The 23,681-nt window shown below is 38.9% G+C and overlaps 1 protein-coding gene across 8 annotated transcripts in view; it reads left to right on the plus strand.

The window, feature by feature from the left end:
* Positions 1-23,681, plus strand: part of SORCS1 (sortilin related VPS10 domain containing receptor 1) — a 459,666-nt gene that overhangs the window by 289,381 nt on the left and 146,604 nt on the right. For all 8 annotated transcript variants that reach the window (XR_012693296.1, XM_075215731.1, XM_075215724.1 and 5 more), the window contains exons 7-8: positions 6,890-7,008; positions 21,344-21,433. Coding sequence is in view for 7 of the 8 variants with exons in the window: in XM_075215731.1 (XP_075071832.1) it covers positions 6,890-7,008; positions 21,344-21,433 (209 nt within the window). In the remaining variant the exon portion in view is untranslated. The remainder of the gene's footprint in view (positions 1-6,889; positions 7,009-21,343; positions 21,434-23,681) is intronic.

Here is a 23,681-nt window from a genome sequence, read left to right on the forward strand (position 1 = left end):
TTTAAATGATAATGACAAGGGGCAGACAGAGTGTAGTTATGGGGGTGCTCCTTTCTGAGTGGAGGAGGGGAGCAAACCCTTTCTCTCTCTGCAAAAGAGACTTTTACACATCCTGAGAGGTGGCAGATATAAAAACTCAGCTTATACTCTTATTGTGATACCTTTTCTTACTTTCCAGCTGCACTTTATAAAGGAAAACTCCATTTATGGGGGCAATTGAACATGTAATGAAAACAGCTGACTTGTCTACTCTCCCAGAATGCACAGGAGACACTTGAATTCAGGGCGTTGAGTGGTCCATCCTCTCGGGTGCCGCTTCTCTTTCTTATGGGTTAGGCAGCATCATGCAGCAGTGGCCGTTCTTTTGTGGTTTTATATTCCACATATGTATTGAACGTATCCTACAGTGTATTGTCTGTTAGAGCGGAGCGGACCTAGACTGGTATTCATCAACAAACGTATCTACATCCGCTCTTTGGTGAATACGGACGTGTGTATGATCGATTTACGTGATTTAAAAAAAAAAAAAAAGGAAATGCTTGCTTTGCACATCTTGAGAATCAGGCCCTATATGTATTTCCCTTTAGCTTCTCTACCTTGCTCAATTTGATACTTCTGAGGCACAGCCTTTACACACACGCTTCTCTCAGAACACCCCACAGAATGGATCCCCACGCAGTTATCTCTCATCTAGCAGACAAGTCAGACCAACAGCATCAGACTTGGCTGCACCTCTGCACTCACAGTGGTATCACCCATTCCTCTCTGCCACTCGCTGGGTTCTGGGTTCCGCTCTGGAACTCAGAATTTGTCTCTTGAATCTTGAGTACATCGCTCACTACAGATAAGTTCCGGAGTCATTCTCGGAGTATATACTCACTCAAACTTTTCGCAAGCCAGCTGGCCCTGATGTCTGCTGCGTGACACTGGGATAGAGGGGAACCTATATCCCAGTGTCATCCACTTAACCCTAACCTTGTTGCTCTTCCCTAACCTCCTTCTCTCGTTCTCCCCTCTCTCCCCTAGCCCCGCCTTACTCTCCCTTACTTTAATGGCTCCCTCTTGTTCCTGTTTGTTCACCCTCCCTTAGGATGTGAGCTCATATGAGCAGGGCCCCTCTCCCCTCCTGTCTCCATACCTGTTCTTCTGCTCCATCTTCGCCTATAAGTCTGCCCGGAGTTTCTGAAGTACTGGTACTTTCAGGCCCGGCGCTCCCATTAGGCAAGGTTAGGCAGTTGCCTAGGGCGCCGGGCTCTGGAGGGCGCCACAGAATAAAAATTACTTTAAAACTGTGCGGCAACCGCTGACCATACCTTTCACGGCCTCCGCACAGCTTCCGATAAATCCACGGTGAGGGGGAAGGGGCTATGGATCACCACCGCCGCCTCTCTGCTCCGTCTCCTCCCCTCCAATCACTGACTGTCAGGCGTGACATCATCATCACGGCCCGACAGTGTCAGTGAGTGGAGGGGAGGAGACGGAGCAGAGAGGAGCAGCTTTATGGCGGAAAGTAAAGGTAAGGAAAGATGTGGGAGGGGGGGGCGCGGATTGTGAAAGTGTGCCTGGGGGGGTGCGCGTATGTGAAAGTGTACCTGGGGGGGCGCGGATGTGAAAGTGTGCCTGGAGGGGGAGCACGGATGTGAAAGTGTGCCTGGGGGGCGCGGATGTGAAAGTGTGCCTGGGGGGTCGCGGATGTGAAAGTGTGCCTGGGGGGGCTCGGATGTGAAAGTGTGCTTGGGGGGGCTCGGATGTGAAAGTGTGCCTAGGGCACCAAGGACCCTAGCACCGGCCCTGGGTACTTTGTGTTTATTGCTCTGTACTATGTCACCCTATATGGTCTTCTGTTTGTACTATGTACGACGCTGCGGAAACCTTGTGACGCCTAACAAATAAATGATAATAATAATATAATAATAACTTAAAGACCCTCTGGTGAATAGTAAAATTGAGGCCTAAACAAAAAGATTTTAAACTGCACTTTAGTTTGAACAAAAGTTGACCTTTTCCTAGTTTTTTGAATGGACAAAGTCTTGCCTCTAGTTTACTGCGACACCCCAGTGATCATTCCATTCATCCCACATTTAAAACTGTTCACTGTATAAGTGTTAAATCCTCATAACAGAATGAAGTAACCACAAGGGCTAGAACTGTAATTTGTGAGGAACGAAATAAGATGAATCAACCACTTAAATGCACAAGTCTTAGTCTGAAAACAGGAAAGCCTCATATCAAGAATATCTCTTAGATACATACAATGGGTAATGATTGCTCAGAGAAATGTCCAAATGGATAGGGATAAATGGGACCAATAGTATAATTTAGTTTATAACTCACATCTGTCCATAATGTCCTCAATAGTGGGAATAGGAAATGGTGGGACAGTAATAATGAATATAGAGGAGATCGAAGGTCAGCTTGCCTCACTCCCCAATGATTCCATCCTATAAGCAGAAAATCAACTTCACCATAGCAATGAGACTGGTGGCTCTTTAGGGACAGCTCCCCCCATGAGATGGGTGATTGAGCCGCAGTGTTCTGCTTCACTTTCTGCTGATGGTTCCTTAGAATGCGCAGTTTGGTAATCAGCTACTGGGTTCTGCAATGTGTAGTCAGATGTTATAATCACTGTATCCTATAGTTCTACTTAGAATAACAGACCTGCTGTGGGAATCCTTAATTACAGCAGAAGGTTGAAAAATAGGTTCAGTATCCAGCTCCCCTACAGATCTGTTCTCCAAACTGACGCGTTTCGTCACCAACCGGGGCTTTTTCAAAGAAAATGAAACACAGCACTCAGCACGATTATATGTTTTCCTTAACTTAAGAACTGCCAATTTCAGCTCACCGACAATCAAAAGAAATCAGCTGAGCAATTAGTTGATGAGGCTCTGGAGGAAAACATTTTCAATTTCAATCCGTAAAAATACAAACTCTTTAAAAAAGTAGCTAGGAGCCCAATTCGGATGAAATATGTCAACAGTAAATAAAAGAATAATAAATAATAATGTGAATAAAAATATATACATAAAAATAAAATAGATAAACAAATAATATTGTATAACAGTGTAAGTAATAATTCAGTGTATATCTTAAGGAGCAGGTGAGCGCTCTATTCATAAACCAAAGATTAAATAAAGCAAAATAATATGGGAAACATAAACATAAGGGGCCTGATTCATTAAGGCACGTATCTGCTGATTTTGAATGTACTGTACGCAAAATCACTCTGCGCATACCCAGACCTGGGAGATAAGGCCGTGGACGCAACCTTGGCCGCTGCGTCATCATACACAGAGGACACTTACTACAACCTACAATTTTGGGGAGTGAACGGGGCGAGGAAGAGGCATTTTGCAGTAGTCAATGTAGGGTGGTATCTTGAGATCCATGCCTTGATGAATTCATTAGCACACAAAGCCTAAATACATGCGTTTAATGCTAAACGCAGGTTGCGTTCAGAATGTGTGCCTTGATGAATCAAGACCAATGTATATAAACTTAATTTTATTTCGTAATAGAATCCTCAAACCTATAAATACAAATAGAAGTAGAAATATATTTAAACATGGACCATAAATAAATTTTATACTCTGCCCAAACTCCATCTAGTAAAGAGTCGAACTTGCACCTTTGAAGTTATGATAACTGTGATTAAATTTAAAGAGCCACAAAGACATCTTAGAAAGAGCAAGTGAACAAAGTAATACACAATCTTCACTAGTAGAAAACAAAAACTCTATAATATCTATAAGGCCATCTTTTATAAAACCAATACCAAATGTGCTGCTTATACTTTACATATAAACAAAAAATACTTCCAATCCTAACAATAAGGTATGTTATATAGCCAGAAGTAAAAACTTAGAATGTGTTACCCAAAATGACCTAATATTAAATTCCCAAAGAGTCATTTAACACTTCGGGTAAAGTGTCCATAGTTTAAACTTCCAAAAGATTTCTCTTTCACAAAGTTCCCGAAGCCTATCTCCGTCCTGTAAAGCGGGCGTAATGTGCTCCATAACGTTAACTGTAAGGTTGGTAGGATTTGCACTGTGCATCTCTACAAAATGTTTAGATAAACTGAGAACCAAATTTATTGAGACTGTTGCGCCTATGTTCTATAAATCTAACCTTGGTGGGTCTGGTCATCCTGCTAACATATTGTTTTCCACACGGACACTATAATATAAATAACATAAATCGTGTCATAGTTACAGAAAGAGGAGAAACATTCTACTGACAGCGAGGAGCAGATAGTCTTCAATTTGTTTTTTATATGCTTAGTATATCTTGTGTTATTACATCTTTAGTTACCTTTAAGACCTGAAGAAGCCCTTCCGGTAAAAGGTTCCTCTGATACTTTTAAGAAGCTTGGAGCTAACATATTCTTGATCTTTTTATTCTTTTTAAAAATAATGCTTTTTCGGAAATAACATTACTCAAAATATAATCCTGTCTTAATAAATGACCTTTTTTATTTAGAATTTTCTTAACTTGTTCAGATGTAATATTATATTTTTGATATAAATGTAGTGCCCTTTAGTCTGTTTGTGATCCAATTTTGGGTATTAACAGAGAGTCACGATCTAAGGCTCTAGCATACTCATAGTTCTCTTCTAAAAGTACGGAAGAATACCCTCTATCTTTAAAAGTGTCCATAATTTCAAAAGCATGTTATTCAAATGTTATGTCTGAAGAGCAATTCAGTCTTAAACGATTTAGTTGACTTTTTAACCATGGTTTATAGTGACTACTATTAAAGAACATATTATTGTTAGAGTCCACTGGCTTTTGATAATTGGTAACATTAATATAAGAATCCTGGGCTGAGAGGGTCATATACAAAAAATTAACTGACACGTTACTGTACGTGTATGTGAAAGTTAAATTATAAGAATTAGAATTTAAGTGTGAAACAAAGGAGTGAATCAAGTCAGTACCATCTTCCCATATAATGAACAGGTTGTCAATGACCATACCAGGTATATCTCTGCTCAAGATGGCTTATGAACAAATTGGCAAAACTCGGGGCAAACTTGGTGCCCATGGCCGTCCCAACAAACTTCAAATAATACTGAGAAAGAAGAATATAGTAATTATATGTAAGAATGAACGTTATAGAATTCAAAATAGAGTCACGCTGATTTTCCAACATCCCCATACCTAAAAGGAAACATTCCTTAACTCCTTCTATACCTACTGAATGAGGAATATTGGTGTAGAGGGCATGTACATCCAAGGTGAGAAAGTAATAGTATGATTTCCAAACAAGATTCCTAATAGAATTGAGAATGTGAGTAGTATCCTTGATGTGGGACCTATAAGCTAGACAACGCAATCTTCAATACAATGATCAACATACTGTGATAGATTGGTGGTGACTGACCCTGTACCAGACACTATTGGCCATCCCGGGGGTGAAGTGAGGAACCTGTGAATTGTAGGGAGGTGGTAAAAAAATAGGGATTACTGGGTGCTGAACAAATAAGAATCACCAGGAATCCTTGGAAATGAGTTTCATCCAGCAGGGCTCTTAATTCCTTTTGGAACACAGCTGTGGAATCTTTATCAAACTACTTATATAAATCTACACACTTTAGAGGGTACTTTTGTAAACATTTATCATAACAAGGGTTGCTGCAATGCAGCATGTGGTATTTATAGTAATATTCAGATAGCTGCCATAATAGTGCCATTATGTATGATGCAGAGTCTGTCAATTGTCTTTATCAGCAGCTATTACAGTATATTGTACTTTTATGTAAGAAAATTGGCAAGCAAGTGTAAAAGAAGCTTTGGGGTAAATTTACTAAAGTGCATTGTGTAAATCGTGACATTTACTAAAAGCGAAACCCTACATCCAATGGGTTGGGTACGAATGTACAAGTGTTATGTCAGTGACGGCGATAACACCGACAAAATAAATCCGATTTAAAAAATGACTATAACCAAAGGCAGACTTAGCCTAAAAATTATAATTTACAACATCGACCTGCTTGTATTAGATCACGGACCCTGGGAAAGATGGCAGTTTGTCTTGACGTCAGATTGCAAATCGACTTCTGTGTATTCCAATCGGCAATGCCAGCAGCCAAAGACTTTGGCTGGTAATTTACCAGGCTATACAGTTTTACATTACCCACGGCTGCTGGCATTGCCGCTTCAAGTACAGAAAAGTGTAAGTCGCTGTGCAATCTGACGTCAAGACATCAGTGGTGGCATCAGTGTCATTCTGATGACTACCACCAATCCAATAGCATATTTTCAAAGCACCAATTCTGAAAACTCTCATTACGATTTTTTCTACGTTGAAAGAACAGTGCAATGTAAGAAGCAATGGCTTGCAAAACTGCACACAATAAAAGGAACATATTTTATATATGGTTCTTATAGGTGAGATAACTCAAGCAGTACACTGTCTTAATTATGGGGCAATAATTATTAATTTGTTAAGGAGGCAAAATTAATTTATACTTTTTTTAAGGGGGACAATATTAATTTAAACATTTCTTAAGGTAACATTATTAATATATGATTTTATTATGGGGGACAATAATATTTGGTTTATAATGGGGGCAATTATAATTTATTTATGTTGGCGTAACACTTAATATTTCATAGTGGGTCACAATATATAATGCACACTTGTAAAACTGCAAGTGCCAGGATGCACATGGATGCCAATTAGTAAATCCTGTTGTACGGAACTGAAAACCGCAATGTGTGGTGGTGCGTAAACAGCAAAAATATCCCCTTTCAAACTTGAATGAATATTCCCTGTGCTTTTATTTGCATACAGAATGTGTATTGTAATTTTATACATGTTAAACCTAAAAAAATGTTTTCAGATAAATGTGTATATTTAATTTACTGTTGTTCTGGTTTTTAGATGCACAGTATATAGTATGTAAGATGCACAACTGCTCGGAGACTGTGAGGACCAAGCCGTTTCCAGGATACATCGACACCAATTCCCTCATTGTCCAGGATGAATACGTCTTTGTACAGGTGAGGCAAACCTGGGCTGGCCTACAGAATATGTCTGACTTGGTATTGTCTCCTTATGACCTGATCTAGCTTCTAGTTGGACTTGCATTCATGTCTGGTACTATCATTTTCTTATTGTTTGTTTGGATTTATATGGACTGATTATTACTGGTAGCTGAGTGAGGTATGGTATTCTTAATTCTTATTTTTTTTTACCAGTGATCCATTTATTTGTTTTTCCTGTGTGGTGTGATGACTTTGAGTGAAGGTTGGTCTAGTCCAGGCCCCACCAACCAGTAGCTCTCCAGGTGTTTGTGAAACTACAAGTCCCAGGTTCCCCTGCCAACTAGCAGCTAGCTTTCTACTGGTAAAGCATGCTGGGGCTTGTAGTTTCACAACACCTGAAGAGCCACAGGTTGGCCAGGTCTGGTCTAGTGCCACATACTTTAGACCATTAGAATGTTCACATGACTAAAGTGTCCGGTTCTTAATCCGAACATTAAAATATCCACTGGCTTTTACCAACGTATAGCTAATCAGAACGTTATAACAGAGGGTGTTATAGACCTGTAACTAATCAGAACATTTTAACATTCACAAGACTGTACCAACCTGTAGAGGTGGTAGTCGTTATTGCGGTGTTAATAAATCTGACACTATTAATGCCAACCTAAAAATGTGGCGACTATAAGGGGGACAAGGCGGATATATAGACTTACTATATAAGAGACATAGAACATTGCCGATGCGCCTGAGACCTGGCTGCTATACATTGCGACTGTAGAAAACAGCCAATGGTATTCTTGTCACTTAAAATGTACATGGTGAGATTGCTGATTTTAAAGCCCCAGTGGCCGCACCCGCTGATTGGATTACATTATACATGCAGCGGGTCGTGTGTCCAGTTTAGTGACAAGAACCCCACTGGCTGTGTTTTCTACAGTCGTGATTTATAGCAGCCAGATCTCAGGCGTGTTGGAAATGTTCTATGTCTCCTTCTCCCTCTTATAGTCATTGGCATTTTTAGGTCAGGATTAATAGTGTTGGATTTATTAACACTGTAAAAACGTACCCCACCCACCTGTAGCCAGTCAGAACATTAGAACCTATACTACACTAGCATTATAACATAGGCAGTGCTAGGCCAACCTGTAGCCAATCAGAACATTAGAACAGTCACAGGACTAGACCAACTTGTAACCAATAAGAAGATTAGAACCTATATGACACTAACATTTTAACATAGGCAGTGCGAGACCAACCAATGATCAGTCTGTAGCCAATCCGAACATTAGAACAGTCACACAACTAGACCAGCCTGTAGCCAATAAGAACATTGAATCCTATAAGACACCAACCTGTAGCCAATTAGAGAATTAGAATGCTTACATGACTAGTCCCACATGTAGCCAATTAGATATTTAGATTCAAATTCAGTTCAAATTGAAGGATAGGGTGGGAGGCAGTTTTACTTTCTCGCACCAGGCGCTTAAATTTGAAGATATGGCTCTGGTGGGCACGCTGTACTGATAGACGGGTACAGAGACCCTTCAGGTGATGCGTTAAGACTGTCAATTGTTGGGCGGTGGACAGCAGTGGCATCTTTGTCAAGGTCTATAACTGTTGAAATGACACACTGTTGACTAAGTGGACAACCCGTCAGTCAGAACTGAAGCGGGATCCCAGAATTTCTTTTAGGGTCATCTGAATGTCAAATATGTAGCAATTCTTTTGAGAACGGACTATTTTGAGGTTATAGAACAACACCACACTGACACTTGGGACACCACCCAAATAATCCATTGAGCACCCCTGGGCAAGATTAGCTAGAGGTCATGTAACTTATGCTACAAGGGCATGGTGTTATCATAAGTGAATTCACCCTAATTTAGCTACATTTCTGGGTATCATAAGCTAACTTCTTGGTGCATACTGAAAATGCGTTTTAAGATCACTGTAGCGCCAGATTAAGTGTTCCATGTGGTGTAAGATTATTATCTGTTATGACCGTAGAAGACCCATAGAAGGAATGGTCAGTGCACACAGGATACATTATTTTGCTTTTCTCCCTATTAACCACTGGTCAATTAGAGTTTATTGAGCATTACATCCAGAACATAGCATAGATCAAACGTTTAATTACAATAATTAACTAAAGTGCTCGGGTTATTTTAATGAATCAAACAAGGGTGACTGAGTAGACCAGTGAAATACACTAATTGGAAGAGTGAAAATGTTCTGTTGATCCTGTGAGTGTTTCGATGGCACTCCACAGCCCTTTCAGATCATTGAAACAACCTTAAATAAATAAAAAAATAATAAATCTGTCATTAAATATCTGCAGTAGAACTAAAATATACAGCTAATATATTGTGACCCTCCCAGAAATATATTCTGTAGACATTTCTGAGAATTCTAGCAATAATTTTCTGGATAGCTATATTTTAAAAATGCAGTCATTGTTCGGAAAAGTCAGAGTGAGATGATATCACTGCGCTGTACGCAATGCTTGTTGCAATGATCTGCAGCACACATCACTCATGCAAGCAGGACAAAACAGTACCTGTCGCTCCATTACGATGCTATCAACAAGCTGCCCGCAGCCCAGACCGCGGTGATAAGCAAGATTTTTTTATCATTGGCATTTATCGAAAAAAATATGACAGAGCTGAGTGATACCCAGCTGTCCTAGCGATACTGACGTGATAAGAGTTAACTTATCGTTCCACCGGGGCACTTTAAATATTTGTGCACACTCATGAGCAGTCATTCTGCAGAATGGCGAAGTCGAGAGAGAACTCAAAGATTGTATCACCAGAACTTTGAACGTCTGTGAAATTACATGTGCAACTGCAAAACTGGATTTGTGCTAAATCGTGCTGTAATATCGTCTCTAGTAATACGCTCCTCTTACAAAACTAGCATGTGATATTTGTTGATGCTTGAAGATTGCCTTATTTATGTTCCCTGCATTGTGATTGGCCAGAATCTTCATTGGACGTTATTTATCCAATGTTTTTACAGACCCTTGTTTAATCCATAGTCTTCTAGTCTTGATTTCACAGTCCAGTGGATAATTTAAAAAAAATCAATTTCCTTTTTGCTTCTCCTTTATTGCTAGTTCTGTGGTGCTTCCTTAATACCCATTTATTTGCCTTACTAGCAGACAGTTATTTTGGTCATGTATAGAATGGCTGGTGCCTGTGTTTGTCATGAGCCATCTTCCTGTTACTCCACTATAGCACATTCTACTTATACACATAAAAGTATAAAAATATAAAACAAACAAGCTAAACAATGTAGTTGGCCTATATATAGATGATTTTTCTTTTTAAATAAAAGGATAATAAAGATTTTATATTTTACTGGAATCTAGTGGAGTAGAGGGGATTAGATCATTCGGATCTTTAAGTTATATTTTAGACTTGAGCTAATGTTTATGAGCACCCCCTTGTTTGACAAGAAATGTTAGGACAATATATAATAAATATTATACTGAATCAAATATCTTGTTGAAGAGGTAACCCTCCTTCTTGTGCAGATAAAAACAATATTGTAGTTCTCAGTATCAATGCATCTCAGTGTACTTATCACCTTGTCCTTATTTCCTGTTCACCTATATGACAAATTCACTCTTCTGGATCCAAAATCAGGAAATTACAGATTACAGATTACACCTACTGCCTTGTGTAAATCCTCTTCCTTTAATCAAATTTACAAAAAGAAGTTTTGAACAAATCAAATATTGTAAGAATCTTGTCCATTTTGCCAAGCGTAATAAAACAACACACAATTTTAAAATCAACTTTAATTGAATAAACTGTCCCTGAAACTATCCTTTGCCATTTTATTAAATACTAAACAAAAATATATATTTTTTTGCAATTACAATGATATTTATTCCATATAGAACTTTAAAGGGCAAATTCCACCAGCGAAAAATTCTGTTACGTTTTTTAATATTACCAAACAATTGTTTTTGACTGCGGTATGGAGTGTATCTTTTTAAGAAATATAATTCCTCTTCAATATCCATTTAATTGTGGCTTTTATCCATTTAAATTACATTCACAGCCACTAAGTCAACTGCACACAGGACCTGTTATAATCTTCTGACATGTCAAGATTCTTTCTAAAATATTATTCTGATCGCTGAAACTTTAATGTGAGTGGTCTTTCACGACTTTGTCTTCTATACTTTAAGATAAATGACTGACAATGTTTCCAGCCAGCTGAATGCGTCTTGACCACTAACAGAAAATAGATCTTATAGTACATGATAATTCATTGTATGATTCCAAGGTCTGTTCTCAGCAACGGTTGGTCAATATCGCCTACACCAAGTAATTAGGTTTTCTTGAAGCAAATGAGCAATATTCTTATCTCTGCTCAACTAATTGTATCCCCTGAGCTTAATTCTGCGCTTCACGCTGGTGATTTTTTTGGATGGAACTTTTGGCTGAACAGTGGTTGGAAGCCTGAAAAATCATTAATTCATCAGTCTGTATGGTGTTTAGTTCTAGGAGGGATCAACATACCAACATGTGGATTGATTAAAGGGAAAACATTGCACAAATTCTTTCAGCAAATTGTTATCCCTTTTTGGATGTCATATGAGCTTTGTTTACCTTGGATATTTGGATATTTGATTTACATCCCAGCTCAACCTACTCAAGTCACTGACCTTGTTAGTAACTTCACTGTTTAATACGGTGGATTATATAGAGCTGTTTGATGTTATCTTCAGGGATTTCAGTGGAAAAGGAAAACAATAAGAGATACAACAATACCAAACCAACGATAGGAGGCTATTAACCCATTTTCTACTACAAAAATGTACACTAGGGGAGACAATATATAATGGATAATAGGGAACTCCAAGGATGTATGCCGCAAAATAAACACATTGGGTGTCTTGGATGGAGAGCGAAAACGAATAAATAATGCAATTGCACCACGCAACAACAGTCATGTAGAGTTCTTGTGGGCATCAACACACCCAATATTAGAACATGATTTTCGTGAAGGCCCAGGGAGTAAAAACAACCTATGCCATGGATTCAACGGGGCAAAAATAATTTAAGTGTATTTGTCCTTACTCATAGTTATTGGCTTCAAGTAGCTAGAATTCTATCTGCTTAGTGTAAAGTTAATCCAAGTGTCCTTCCAATGCCTTGAGGCTCGTTGGTGAGGTCACAAGGAATGATTGTAAGTTCCCACAGGGCTCAGGTACTGCAGGGCAGGATGACCTATAAAGGTCAGCTGGAATTTTAGAGACTGTGTTACTTTCAACATGACCTCACATCCTCCTGCCAGAACTGAAAACTGGTGAGGCAACTATGGAATATCTGGTAAAATCACCGTTTATTCAGCAGATAGAGGAACAAGACAGGAATATTATTTGGAGGTGAACTATGACCCTGTAGGATTTAGATATCAGCTTGTAATTATGTCAACGCTTCTTTGTGATTCTGAATGAAATGTGCTACAGGGACCACATTAATCTTCTAGGACATGCTCTTTTACCCAACTTGGTAATATACAGTTCCCATTTCGGATGAAGCTATGACCCATTTTGGATGTTGAAAGCTAATATTTTCCCATACACAACATGAACGCTAGACCATCATTGGTATAGATCACAGCCATTAAACAGAGAGAGACTTTGGCTTTAATCTCTGGAGTTTGTGAAAATGGTTCTGCTGTATAGAGTTTTATGAAGCCTCAGAAATAATTTTTAACTTTGATTTAGACAAATTTTGACCACATTTTTAAAATTTGTAGGATTTTGCTTGCAAATTGCAGATTTACAGGATCCCAGCTTTATCGTGCCCTGAACACCATCCTATTAGCTTTCTATAATCAATATAGTTAATTTATGAACTGCCCCAAAGGTGCATTACAAATTATCTTGATTTTAGACCAATGTGTCGGGATTCTTCACCTAGCCGAAAAATCTTTAGAAGGCGCACTGTGCAAATATATATATAAGTATCATCTAAGTCCCTCCTCCTATTCCTTTAGTACCACCCCCTTTCTGCAATACTGCTCAGTTTAGCATAATTTATTGCTTAATTAAACCTTGAGGGTGAGGAGACATTCTTGAAAAAAACAAAGGGTTTTACTTCAAATATTGCAGATTCTCTACCTGGCCACTCCCGCCAAAGTCCAGTGACTCCATAGCAGAACGGAGGGGGTCCTCAGAGGTGACTCCATAGCAGAACGGAGGGGGTCCTCAGAGGGAGCACCCAAAACTGCAGGTGCTCCCCAAATTAGTCTAGCACTGCCAGAGCTCTATCTGTCGGACACCAAGACAAGGGCAGTATCTGCAGCCACCAAACACATCCACGTTTGTCACCTAAATGCCACCTAAATTGGTTTGGTGTCACTTGGAAGAGTGGTGGGAAGTCACCACGCTGTCCGGACTCAGTAAAAAAAAATAAAAAAAAAAAATAAATATATATATATATATATATATATATATATATTTATATATGTATATATATATATATATATATATATATATATATATATATATATATATATATATATTTGTATTTGTGTGATTTTTTAAATTAAACAGCAGCAACACCAGCCAGTAATGACCTAATTTATGAGTTGTTGGGGAGAATGACTGAACTTGTAGGTTGACGATCAGATCCACAGAAAGCCAAGTCTGGGAGGAGTTGTGCTATTGTGGCCACAGCTCCCTTAATTCTATGCAGTAATTTTGTGACAAAAGCCAGAGATCAGCAATGTTCTGTTATTACAGCGTGAACTTCTAAATTGCCAGCAATACAAGAAGAAGGAAACTAATAACCTACAGACAGAAGCAATGTGATTACAGTTCTCCATTGGTGCTGAGACTATACGCCAGCATCTGGGTTCACTATAGCTCAGTGCACCCGCCAACTGCTCGCCCTGTAGAGAACAAGCGCCATACATATGCATGAGCACATTATCACAGCAAAGGATTCACATGTTGTGCCGGCAAAAGTCTGATAGTCAGGAAACCGCTATGCAAAGTGCAGTAATGACGGAAATAGATTTCTTAATTTAAGTGACCTTTCCACACTCTTTTTCTAAAGCAACAGTTTTATTTTATTGGCCAATTGAAATAATCCAAAATAATCCAGCTTTATTATTCATTTCAAGGGAAAAGAAGATTATTGCATGAATGGCGGATACCAAATGTAAATGACAGCAGAATAGAGAATCTCACAAGATTTTTATTGGCACTATTCCATGTTTTGCCCAATTTGCATTTTTCATATATACATCATATATGTAACACACAAACACAATATATCCATACATGTATCATGCCTCAGTATAGCCTACAAACTATATTGTACAGTTTAGAAAGAAAGGGTTCTGCACTGACACCTGGTGGACATATGTGGTACTGCAGTTCCTTGTTTATATACATTTTTGCATCTATTGGACAATATTTCTTGGGTTGGAACTCACAACAGCCATTAAATAGGCTAGTGTTAATATCTGTATATCACTTCTATTTATTATTCATCATATATAATTTAATGAATAGTTAGCTGTGCCCCCTATGCTTAAACTAGTTTGACTCTGGCGTAAATGTACCAATTGGTGGTTTATTAAAACCGCCAATTGAGACATTTACCCCATTGTTGCTACTTGTGGATATTGCTGTAATTAAGACAAACTGTATAAATACACAATAAACTCCTCTCTCTCGAATGTGACAGACTTACTATCTATTTATACAAGAAATGTGCTGAAATATTTGCCAACATTTCAGGAACTGTTTATAAATAAAAATATTTGATAAACAATAAGGTTATGAATGTGTTTTTCCAAGCAAACTGACTTCCTTTAAGTAGGTTTTATTGTTGAGCAAGTAAAAAATTAAATAAGAGCAGAAATTTAAAAGGGAGTATGCCATAATTTGCCCTTAACTAGGTAACCGAATTGGATACAATTTTGGATATTTTACTTACTATGAGCAGTTTTACATTTCTACAGTAAGATGTCATAGATTTTCATTTTAATACCCCCCAAATCATTTTCACAGTTTGCTGCAGAAGAAATAGGTGTAACCTGGAGATTGTGGGTCTGTGCACAGAGAATCAGGGGTGTGGCATATCGACACATTTTAGTGTAGAATCTGTTTTATATGTTCCCAATAATTCCTTCCACCTTAGTTCCTAATATTGTCAGCTCTCTAAATGGTGAAATACCACCACTTATGGGTCTATTTACTAAGACATGGCAATGGAACCGTTTTTCTATTGCTACAAAAAAACACTTCAATAAAACCTTGTGGATACTCAGCTTCCTCTGGGATAGTGGCCGGGAGCATAAGGATTAACTTGCTGCTCTGCTCGGACAGTTTATTTACTTGCGTGACCTAGCTAGACAGTGTACATGCGCAGTGGAACTGAGAGCCCAGACTGAGCGATAGCAGAAAGATTATGGAGGTACGTGTACCATCGCCATCCATGTTGAATAAGTTCTCCATGCTTTGTATGGGGAAGCTATTGCCGGAGAAACAGGGCAAATCTTATCGCCAGCTGGGCTTACCTCCGGTGATAGCATTGCTATAGCTGGCATTAACCAATTGATAGATAGGGTGAAAGTAAAAAAAATAATCTCTGGTGAAAACACCCACTCTGCATCATTCCTCTGCAACAGGCTGACATGCTAGGAGGGATGTGCTTCTCTAACACAACAGGCAGAGAGTGATTGACAGCCTGTCAGACTTTCATTATAGAAATGCACTGTGTGGGTTGTTTGATTGGTTGATTCATACACTATTGCAGGCCCAGTGATAACAACTGAAAAAAGAACTGAGGGATGAAATAAGCATGTAGGAAATTAAAAGCTGAGTCTGTGTCACTAATCTGTAGCTAGTCCTCTGGGGTCAAAAGTTTAACTGAGGAGGAGTACGCCCATCTGATGTTACAGGGGAGGGCTAGGTATAGTCTATAAGATTGATGGGCAGGGAGTAAATCATTCTCTGGAGTTCAGGAAGTTAAGCTTGGCTGAACTCAGGTGCCTGTTATGGATGGTCAGCCTGTTCTATGGTAACGGTGGCCAGCTCCTGGTATGTCTGGCATGCTGGTGGAGATCATGGATGGCGAGTTGCCGGAAAACACTGTGCAGTTGATGGCCAGTGGGCGCACATTTCGGTAGTGGGCACGCTGAACACGCCTCTCTTTGATGACTGGGATATAGTCTCGGTCTAAGTAGCGCCCTTGTGAGTCGGCTCGTGGTTGCATTCCAAGGGTTGCGGGTTCTGTAGTGCCCGGGACGGTTGGTCCCGGTAAGATGCGTGCACCTGGGGTGTATTTTGGTTGTCCCCCCAATTTCAGTTGTCCCAGGGGACAGCCTAGTTGCCTTGCGAATGTTGTACTGACTGCTTTTTTCTCCACTGCCACATTTGCAAATAGACTCCTTTTAATTTTGGCACATTTATGTCTCGTGTCCATCATTTAAAGTAGTTTAATAAATATTAAGAGGTTAATGTGGAGTAAGGACTATCAGCCGTTAAGCATTTTATGGCTGAAGTTTCAGCTTTTTGACCTGCATTAGATCCCAACAATACACTGTCCTAAAACTGTGGGTGGGGGCTTCCATAGAAACATTGAAGAATCTTAGGGTAACACAAAATAATGTACTTTTACCTTCATGGTTTAAAGGTGAATATACAAATTTTGAGGGTATGTAAATAGTATGTAAATATTGAAATCTCTGACTACAGTCGTATTAGCTCTAAATGGGATGAATCTAAATTGTAGTCTAAGAGGATTTTGAACAACAAATTGTACAAATAAATGTAAAAGTAACAACTCATGGAACTTTAAATTTACTTTGAAGTAATTTTGTTAGCACTAAAACATATTTTAAATGACCTTTTCCGTTTGATATAAGAATAAATAAACATTTGAGAAGATTTGAGAATCAATTTGCTAAATGTCAAACTACTTTCCAAAAACTGTGATTCACTCTGAGAGTTTGGTCCAGCTAAAATTAGAGGGCAACTCAGACCCAACTTTTGGTAGAAGTTCCAACTTTCACTGTTACCACTTGACGTTCCTCATCTACACAAGTGGGGCTGTCTTAAGGGAACAGGTTCTAAAAATTCATTGACCCATTTCAGAAATTGACATCGCTATCTCTTTCCCTCAGGTTACATGATTTAAAAAACATATTTATCGGATACAGATAAACTTATAATATCACAATTTAAAAGTTATGAAATAATATTGCTTTCTAGTCTACCCATTCTGTATGGCTCATTCTCATCGGCTGCTAATGTGTTCCAATCATCACTGATGCAGTGACCTCAATACATACCGATCATAATCTGCAGCAATAACTTTCACACCTGACACATCCGTACTTCTTCAACTGTAATGTTACATTTTAATACTCTCTGCTGTCTTAAGTTTGAAGGTACAAATGTAAAAGATTTTGATTATGACAGCAATTAAGTAATTTGAAATATACAGTATTTTTACACACAATCAGGATATCTCTCCCTCTAGATTGTAAGCTCTCACGAGCAGGGCCCTCTATGCCCTCTCTGTTTTATATCTGCTCCTTCCCCGTCATCTCCATATGTTCTAGTTCTGCTTCAGTGTATTTTGTCTTTTTTGTACGATTTGTTTTGTCATGTCGACTGTCCATTGCTGACGAGTTTTGGAAATAAACAACGATGAAGAAAAAAGTGGATTCCCCCCAAACACCAGGTCCTTCATTTTTATTTCTTTACAAAATACATTTTTAATTGTTAAAATGTAAGAAAGAAGTGCAAGTTTAGCGATAAATAAAACAAACAATATCATCTATAGATATAGACAGGAATAGGTAATCGCAGACCTGATTCATCTACGAACGCAATGTGAACTTGCGGTTAAAAACCCCACGTAACTTCACATCTGCCCGTATTCAATCACAAGCGGATCTCATGGTACGTTCCCATATGAATCTGGGTATAAGTACGATCTGGCTATACGTTAATTATCGTATGTAGACAGACAGAACAGACAGCAGGATACGCACAGGCATATATGTAATATAAGTTGACTTCAGAATGCATGCAAAAATGTTTTTTAGAAATATAAAACTATTAATACTGTAATCTTTAATAAAAATATATTTTTTTACAATAAAAGGCATAAATTAGGATGTCCTTAATGCGTACTGTACATCAAATACATATTTACGCTTTCTCTTGTACACACGTCCTTGCATGCGCACACGTTGTCATCACTATCAGTCGCAGGGGCGGATCTAGAAAAGTATCCTACCCGGGGCGATTTAGGCCCCGCCCCCTTTTTGACTTCAAGGCTGCCGGCAGCTGCACAATATGTGCAGGTCCGCTCGGCAGTGACAATGTGCTGCCCGGCTGCTCTGATTGTGTTTTAAACACAATCAGAGCAGCCGGGCAGCACACTGTCACTGCCGAGTGGACCTGCACATATTGTGCAGCCACCGGCAGCAAGCCCCTGCTAGGGGGGGCGATCGCCTCGATCGCCCCCACTGGATCCGCCACTGATCAGTCGGCACTTATACCTGCCCCGTACAGGTACAATACACGTGCATGAGAGATGCCCAAAGCTGGAATTGGCCGCATGTGCGAGTACTCTCCCCTGGCGCGCCGTTACTGTACATTGTCTGTGTCGTTCCGCCCCTGTCCTCCCCCATTCCGCCCTTAAAGTCGTTGGTAGCCGTAAGTGACCAGGAATTGCATGCAATTGTGTTCCTTGGGGTAAGTCCCCTTTCTGCTGCATGCACAGATTGATTTCAAGCAAGATGAGGCATGCAAATTTCTTGCGTTCAAAGAGGAAACAATCCCTTAATTTCTGCATATAACCATTCTGATTTAATTTGTACAATACAATATTTGACTTAGAATTGATACCTCTTAGCTATAACATTTTTTTATGTAGTATGTTTACAGCGTATCCTGTTTTGCTTTGTTCTGTTGCTAAGAAAAAAAAACGTTTCAGATGTCTGTTAATTACTTACTTAGCCAGTGATTGATGAGGCTCCTGGATATCTGTAGTTGTCTGTGGTTATTATCTGAACTGAACGCACCTGGATCCAGCATTGTCTGACTGTACATGATAACCTGGAAGGTGCAGATGAAGGAGATGGGGGCTGGGGGTTTGGTGATATAACCTGCAGAGAGACAGCTCACAAATGGCACAGGACAGATAGATGGATAATACCCATATATACCGAATGGTTAATAATATAGAGTAAAGTGTCAGTGGGAGATGGGGAATCACTAATTCTAATGATGTCATACATAAATATTCATGTATGCAAATAAGTCCAAGAAGACACCTCTAGTACATCGGTATGACGCCGGTCACCTGCAGCGCAGAGATATCCAACATATTATCTCCTGACTGTTTTTATTAAGAGGAAACTGAGAAACTTTTAAATAATACCGTATATACTCGAGTATAAGTCGACCCGAATATAAGCCGAGGCACCTAATTTTACCTCAAAAAACTGGGAAAACTTATTGACTCGAGTATAAGCCTAGGGTGGGAAATGCAGCAGCTACTGGTAATTTTTGTAGATTTATTCATTATTATGTTTTTTATTTACATCTGTATATGCATTTTTATTTTACACATTTTTATATCATGTGCAGAAAGCAGGCATTAAAACAACCAGCTTCGGGAGCATATCTAGAAAAAGCAGGACTGATTTTGAACGTGGTCTTGTAGGTGTGACACCCAGCATCAATTTTAAAAAAAATACACAGTTTGTTTGCCATTTTTTCACAACTGCTCCATAAATATGGCTTTATGGTCCTGATATAAGCTTGCCATTTTAGTGAAGCCCTGACACATTTCAAAATGGGGTGCAGGGGGACACTGTCAATAAATATCTTTATATATGTGTGCATTAATATTTCCACACCCCCTGATTTGTTACTCTACTTTATTGATTTAATTTGAAAAAACTGTTTTATAAATGAATCATGTAAATTAGAACCATCAATGTACGGTATCCTGAATAATAATGTATTATGAGACCCAGCAAATGCCATATCTGAAATTCACCCCCAATTTCACCCCCAAAGAATAGGGAAATCACGTTATGTTAATATTGGAGGGAGAGAGAGGGAGGGAGGGAGCGAGTGAGGGAGAGAGAACAAACTTACCTGGTCTCCGTTTCCTTAGCTCTTCAGTTCCGCAGTGGAACGCATGTGCGTTCCAATGACAGGAAGTTCGGCATTTGTGCGGAACTTCCTGTCGGTGGAACGCACATGCGTTCCACTGCGGAACTGAAGAGCTGAGGAAACGGAGACCAGGTAAGTTCACCCGTGTATAAGCCGAGGGGGGCTTTTTCAGCATAAAAAAATGTGCTGAAAAACTCGGCTTATACACGAGTATATACGGTATATCAAATAATGGTGATTACTTAATGCTGAAATATCTCCTTATTATTATTATTATTATTATTATTAGAGATTTGTAAGGCGCCACAGTGCTCCGCAGCGCCGTACAAAAGGGAAAACAGGACATACATAAAAGAAGGACATACAAGGTAGACAAAATAAATGCAGACATGAAAACAAAGGGTATGTAGGATCCTGCTCATTAGTGAGCTTACATTCTAAGCAGAAGGGGACACAGCTGAAACAAGAGGAGCGAGTGTGGCCCAGAGTGGAGATTGGGATAGTTGTGAGGGTGTATTAGTGTAAATAGTGTTATCGGGGATAAGGTCACCTCTAAATAAGAGATGGGTTTTCAAAAAGTGTCTAAAGATTTGAAGACTGTGGGAAAGTCTGAATGAGCGTTGTAGGGAATTCCATAAGTGAGGAGGAGGACAAGAGTTGTCTTGTAGGCGGGAGGGAGAGGTGGTCACCAGAGATGAGACAAGACGTAGGTCAGAGGTAGATCTAAGAGGGCAGGAGGGAGAGTATTTTGATATGAGATATATGATGGGGTGATGTTGTTGAGGATTTTGCAGATGAGGGTGAGTAACTTGAATTGGATTCTAATCTTCTTGAAAATATACATTTCTCTAGGCTCACCCTATATTTTGTGCATGGAGATTTTACGATGGGAAATTTTCTAGTATTTGAGATTTTGTTATGTTCCTGTTCTCCATTTGCTTGTGATGTGGAGCCCAACTCGGCAATTGTTGGTGTGTTTAACCAGAAGCAGTTTATGTTCTAAGACTGCAAGAGGACTATTCTACTTTATAGTTCTAAGATGTAAAACCGGTGACTGTATACGTGTTTGTTGTAATTTGAATAATTAGATATACATCTGTATTTAATTTGGAATTATTTTTATACTCCATGATATTTCAATAAATGACCATTCACTCTTGCCGTTATTTACAGCTGACGTCCGGAGGACGACCGCACTATTATGTATCATACAGAAGAGAACCGTTTGTACAGATGAAACTGCCCAAGTATGCTTTACCCAAGGTACTGTGCCATCAGTTATACCGGTTACTTACTCTGCGGCTTAATAGTTCCAGAATGCATAATACAAATGGATATACAAAAGTGGAGATGTTGCCTATAGCAACCAATCAGATTCTAGTTATCATTTATTTAGTACATTCTACAAAATGACAGCTAAAATCTGATTGGTTGCTGTCATGGGGACAAATATGCAGAGAAATGCACAGTATATATCAATATGACCTCCTTTACTACTTGCAGTACTGTTTTTGCATTAAATTTGTCATATAATGAGTCTCACAAACTTGTACCCCTAGAGTAAATTATATGGGTACTAAATGCCATTTAAATAAAACGTTTTGTAACAGTATACTCATTAAAATTACTACATTATAAATGCTATTTTCATGTGCAAATTAGCCATGAAAAGTGCATTAAAGTTGTTTACATTGTTTTCAACGGCGTCTTTCATATCAATAATAAAAATGTGTAATATATCCTGATTTTTAAGGCATGTTCATTTTATGGAAATAATAAGCAATGCTCCGTTTGGGCTTTTTAATGCATTCATAATTTGGGATATTTAAAACAAATGGATTGTAGAGAGATGACAGACAGTCAGATGGACAATAGACATGATACAGAAATCAAACTGACCTTCCAGGAAAGGTGCGCCCAATATTAGCATTAGCTTCTCTGCCAGTTATCACTAACACAGACAATCCCGTTAATAACTAAAATGACTGTTCGTTAAAAGTTGGCGATAACTGTGAAAAGCAAAGTAGCACCTGGGAAACACTGATGTCATAAATTATACAAGTAAATTTGTAAAACACAAGTACAATTGTTACATAATAACAAAGTTTTTATTTTTATTTTTATAAAAGCATCAAAGTACATGCATGTAAATGTAAATGAATTGTACTAAAACAAGTCTAAACATCATATGAACAAAGGTACAGGCAAAATGTTCTTAGAAGGGCAGATAACTCTGAGAGTGAATATTATCCATTCCAACTACAGGTTATGTTTTATACACAAATGTATTTTGCCTGAGAAGTGTCATTAATATCTCAATGTTTGAACAGTCGCTGAAAATTCTCACCTTAACTTTGTGATCTTTATTGTTATACTGACGCACTTTATAGAATCACTTTTACATCCCTACACTATAGTGTAGACTATCCTGTTCCTTTCTCTCTTTAGATTGTAAGCTCTCAGGAGCAGCGTCTCTATGTGCTTTCTTTCAGTTTGCACATGTATGTAATGTCTCTTTATCTTTTACTACTTGTACAGTATTGTGGAATATGTTAATGTTTTTCAAACACGACTACATACAGTAATATATTAACCCCTTAGCACAAAGTGATGATCACCATCCTGGGACCGGGCCCCCCTCTCATCAACAGTGGCTGTCAATAGTAGAGCCTGAGCACAGCGTCATCATCAGAGACAGTTTGGTTCAGTTCCAGCCTCTGTGATCTGTACAAACGGTGTTAAAAAACAACAGTCCACAACTATAAGTTTGGGCTACTTCTGTATTGATGGTGGTTATATTACTTTGCTATTGGATCGTATTCATCATCATCATCAACATCATCTATATATTTATATAGCGCCACTAAATCCGCAACGCAGTACAGAGAACTCACTCACATCAGTCCCTGCCCCATTGGAGCTTACAATCTACATCCCCTAACATACACAGACCGAGAGAGACTAAGGGCAATTTAATAGCAGCCAATTTGCCTTCCAGTATGTTTTTGGAGTGAGGGAGAAAACCGGAGCACCCGGAGGAAACCCACGCAAACACAGGGAGAACATACAAACTCCACACAAATAAGGCCATGGTTGGGAATCGAACTCATGACCCCAGTGCTGTGCGGTAGAAGTGCTAACCACTAAGCCACTGTGCTGACCATCGTATTTGTTTTAAAGGGTTTTAAAAAAAAATTGTTGGTGAATTGAGAAAAGTTGAGTTGTACGTATGTTAAGATACCTGAAGCCTAAAAATAGAGTGTATAGATTCGGCATTAAGAGATGACGGCCACTATCATCATCATCAACTCTTAAACTTGCTATGGATGCACAATGATACGCCACCTAAAGATATGTGTAACTCAAAATAGGATACATCTCTAAGGGACTTGCTTCTGCCAGCCCTCACTGCACTGCACTTGAACATATTAAACTAAAAAATATAAGTACAAATTATGCACATGTGCACTGCAACAAATTCTACTCAAAACAGTTAAGATGCATGTAGACC

The sequence above is a fragment of the Mixophyes fleayi genome, chromosome 6, assembly GCF_038048845.1.
Source record: "Mixophyes fleayi isolate aMixFle1 chromosome 6, aMixFle1.hap1, whole genome shotgun sequence".
NCBI lineage: Eukaryota > Metazoa > Chordata > Amphibia > Anura > Limnodynastidae > Mixophyes > Mixophyes fleayi.